A 4,186-nucleotide genomic window follows, 5' to 3' on the forward strand; every position below is an offset into this window, starting at 1 on the left:
GACAATTTCTCTGTGTTCCTCCCAGGCTACCTGTCCTTGCTTCTACCCTCTGTAGGCTTCCTTTTTGTGTTTGAGTTTGTCCAGGAGCTCCTTGTTCATCCATGCAGGCCTCCTGGCGTTTTTGCCTGACTTCCTCTTTGTTGGGATGCATCGCTCCTGAGCTTGGAGGAGGTGATCCTTGAATATTACCCAGCTTTCTTGGGCCCCTCTTCCCTCCAGGGCTTTGTCCCATGGCACTCTGCTAAGCAGATCCCTGAAGAGGCCAAAGTCTGCTCTCCTGAAGTCTAGGGTAGTGAGCTTGCTGTGCGCCCTCCTCAGTGCCCTAAGGATCTTGAACTCCACCATTTCGTGGTCACTGCAGCCCAGGCTGCCCTTGAGCTTCACATTCCCCACCAGCCCCTCCTTGTTGGTGAGAACAAGGTCCAGCATAGCACCTCTCCTCATTGGCTCCTCTACCACTTGGAGAAGGAAGTTATCATTGACGCATTCCAGGAACCTCCTGGATTGCTTATGCCCTGCCGTGTTGTCCCTCCAACAGATGTCGGGATGGTTGAAGTCCCCCATGAGGACATAATCAAGTGATGGGTGTATCATAAACTCAACTAATCCTTAAATCTTTCAAAGCAGATAAACAAAGACTGATCCCAAACCCAGAATATATTTTAAAAGATTATAATTCAATGTCACAGAGGGGTGTTTGGCATGGACATTTGGATTACCCGGTTATTCTTTCTCTGTAACTGTTCTATCAGGGCCCTGAGGGAACTAATGGACCTCAATGTCCCCAGTGTTCCAGGCTGGGATGCTGGGAGGGGTCCTGCCCTGCTGCCCCAGGGGCCCCCCCAGCTCTGTGGTACTCTGACACACTGCTGCCCGAAGGTGGGGCATCCTGTTCTCATGGTGCTGACCGAGCTGAACCATCAATGGTGGAGTGCAGGCGGTGCTTTCAAGCTCTGCTTTTTGCAACACAGTACACTCAATGGAGGGAAACGTGCCCTGTGACTGCAGCCATGCCTGCTTTGTAGGAACCGTATTTTTTCCTCCCAGCAGTGTAACACCAAAGGCTGTAGCTGTGATCTCTGCTGCAGCTGCCTTTTGTTTTACCTCCTGTCAGATCCAGCTCTCTGCTCATCTATAATGCAAGGTGAACCAACGGCAAAGAAATATTTCTGCAAGATCTTCTCAATTTTTTGGACATAAGAGTTTCACTGGTTTGGAGTTTTAGGGGCTTGTATGGATCAGCATCATTAGAAACCTAGTTCTCCCAAAAGTTATTCCCCAGGACTTTGCTTTTATAGCGCCGTTTAAGACTACAGGTGTCTGACCACGGGCTGGTGTGGCTGATGAGCACTCTACCTGAGAAACTGTCCAGTCTTAGTCTACAGACCCACTCGTATTCCCTTCACTGTGCTTGTTAGACCCTTCTGCACTTAATAACTACTTGCTCCATCCCTCAGTTTTACCTCATTTTCCTCTCAGTTATCCTGTTTCTAATTTTTATTCTAATGACATTTTTATTAATTTCTAATCCTAGCGCATCTGCAAGACCTCAGTTTGTGCCAGGCACTTCAGGCATCCCCATTCTGCCCGGGATTAGGGAAGATCTCAACCGACTTCTCAGCTGAAATCCCTGCTGTTACTGATGTATTTGTGTAGAGCTGGGCAAAACGCTGAAAAGCCCCTTTGGTAGCAGCCCTGTCCCTTGAGGTGAATGAAACCAAACATCCTCCCTCCGCCAGTCCCTGAAACTGCCCTGAGCGAAACCCGGCCGCCTGTCCCCGCGATGCTGCTGTTCGGGGACAGTGGGACTGAGACAGCAACGCCAGGCAATTCATATTTAGGTTCCTATTTCATTAGGGTCTTACTCAGCACAGGAGATTAGAGAGTCGCACATCTAATTTCCACTAATACCAAGATCCCCTTATATTTTTTTAAAGGGGCAAGATCAGATTCTGGAGGCTGTGACATTTAAAATTGATAGAATGACAGATTCAGCAGCTGCAGGTATCCCCTCCCGAGAGGCTCGTTCCCAGGCTGACCCACCACCGCTGCCCGGGTCCAGGGAGGGAAGGGGGAGACGGGGACCCAGGGCCAGCGGCACCCAGCAAAGGCTGTCCTGCCATTTTCTCCTGTCACCCACACAGCCCCTGCACAACAGCAGCAACTTTTCAACTAAAATCAAATGAAACTACAGTCACTTGGACAAAACAGCTCGTGAGAAATAAGGCTGAATAACCACATGCAGTTTGTGCTGAAGAAGTTACAGAAACTAAGAAACAAGTTTGCAGAATTTTCAGCTCTGTAATGCACATCCGTAGCGGTGCAGGAAAAAAAAAAAGAATAATCAGAAAAGTCAGACTCGTAAAGCCAAAAAGCTTTCTATTATTATTATTATCATCATCATCATCATTATCATCATCACCACCACCATCATTTCCTGGAGTGCAAATTGCTACTGTCTGAATAGCCAGTGGGATACATACCTGTGGGGCATCCCAGTGGTGTAGGCGATGGTGTACTCGTGGGAGAGCTCACAGACCCGCAGGTACCAGTTCATCTCCAGCTCCCGCAGCAGAGCCAGCCGCCAGGCATGCTGCTGCGGCTGGCCGGCCCGGGCTCGGCTCTCCTTCCCATTTTCTGAGGAGCTCTTCAGGGGTCTCTCCCTGCTCCCCAGGGAATGCACCGACTGCTTCCTCAGCTTCAGGACTTCCTCGGCATTTTTATTCCCCATGGTCCCTGTGCGTGCCGCTAGCATTTTGCTTCCTGCCTCGGTGCAAAGGCAGCACCCCCAGCACTAAGTCACTGCCCTCAAATCATTTAAACTGATTTTCAGCGCGCACTTTCCTCCCTCTATAACCTCATGCCAGCCACAAAGCTGTAATTAGATATGTGTCTGCGGAGCTTAACCAGAAAGAAGAGCTGCAACCTTCTCATGGAAACATCTGTAGCAGCTTCCCGCTTGCCGGCAGGCTTTGTTTTGCAATGAATAAGGAGGACAGTTCTTAAAAAACAACATATAAACACGTGCAAAGCAGTGCACTTAAACTGGACTTGTACAAAACAAGGTATTTAGATGGATAGTAGCAGAAAAAAATGTCCAGCTCACTAAAGCTGTAAACATCAGACAGCTTCAGCCAGCGTAGGTGAAGTCACGTGTGTGCTCACCTCAACAGCAAACCCACAGCCATGTGGGCTTGCCTGAGCAAATTGCAGTGCGGTTCCTGCTGGATGCGGCCTTGGAGCATCAGTGTCTTCACTGACCCAGCCGCGTTAGAGCTGAGCTGGCCGGTCCATCACTCCTCCTCCTCCCACGTGCAGTGCTCCAGCTCCCTGGGTTGCCCTGTCCGGCAGGAACTTCCATTCTCCAAGAGATTTGTAGAAATTCAGGGACTTGATCACCCTTAAGATGAGAACAAAGTTATGACTTTTCCCGATTCATTTGTTTGCTGAGCAAATGGTGTTTCAGGAAAACGTATGAAAGGAGGAGATACTAGAATTGAATTAATTTCCCTCTCTGATTTGAAAAGTAAAAGCTGATACGGAGATTACAGCACTAATAACAGCAGCCACTTTAGAAGTGCAAACATATCCTTGTTTGGAGAGAGAGGCAGGCAAAGAGGAAAAAAGCCCTCTAAAGACAAGCAGGATTTTAAAGCCATTGCATTGAAAAGAAGAGTAATTGCTCACCCATGCCCTGCACGGAGGATGTGTGTGTCTCACAGGGAAAGGCAACTTGCAAGCAGTTGCAGAGGGATCAGGGGGCTGGATGAAGAGCTTCACAGAATCAGGGAAAAGGGACCTCTGGAAGTCTCTAGCCCAGTCTCCCACTCACAGCAGGTCTGTCACCAGCCCTAGATGAGTTTTCCCACCTGAGTCTTGCAGATCCCCAAGGCTGGAGACTCCCCCAGCCTCCAGGCAGCCTCTTCCCATCCTGCACCACCCTCTGCTGAAAAAGCTTTTCCCAATGTCCACCCCAAAGCTCCCTGGCTCCCAGCTGTGGCCGGTGTCCCCTGCCTTACCACCTGCCACTCCCTGGGAGAGGTTGGATCCACCACTTTCCTACCTGCCCTCCAGACACTCCCAGGCTGCTGTTGAGTCCCCTCTTGGCCAGCCAGGACCAGCCCGGCTCTTGCCATCCCTCCTAGAGCTGGGTTCCTTCAGCCTCTGGCCACCCGGGCAGTCTCCG

General features: G+C 50.1%; 1 protein-coding gene across 2 annotated transcripts in view; it reads right to left on the minus strand.

Annotated features, from left to right (window-relative positions):
- The window catches only part of KCNAB1 (potassium voltage-gated channel subfamily A member regulatory beta subunit 1), a 78,950-nt gene extending 76,195 nt beyond the window's left edge, over window positions 1-2,755 (minus strand). For both annotated transcript variants that reach the window (XM_019472022.1, XM_009279177.1), the window contains exon 1: window positions 2,484-2,755. In XM_019472022.1, the coding sequence (XP_019327567.1) occupies window positions 2,484-2,755 (272 nt within the window). The remainder of the gene's footprint in view (window positions 1-2,483) is intronic.
- Between the last annotated feature and the right edge of the window lie 1,431 nt (window positions 2,756-4,186).

Source organism: Aptenodytes forsteri, unplaced genomic scaffold, assembly GCF_000699145.1.
Source record: "Aptenodytes forsteri isolate BGI_AS27 unplaced genomic scaffold, ASM69914v1 Scaffold299, whole genome shotgun sequence".
NCBI classification, from domain to species: domain Eukaryota; kingdom Metazoa; phylum Chordata; class Aves; order Sphenisciformes; family Spheniscidae; genus Aptenodytes; species Aptenodytes forsteri.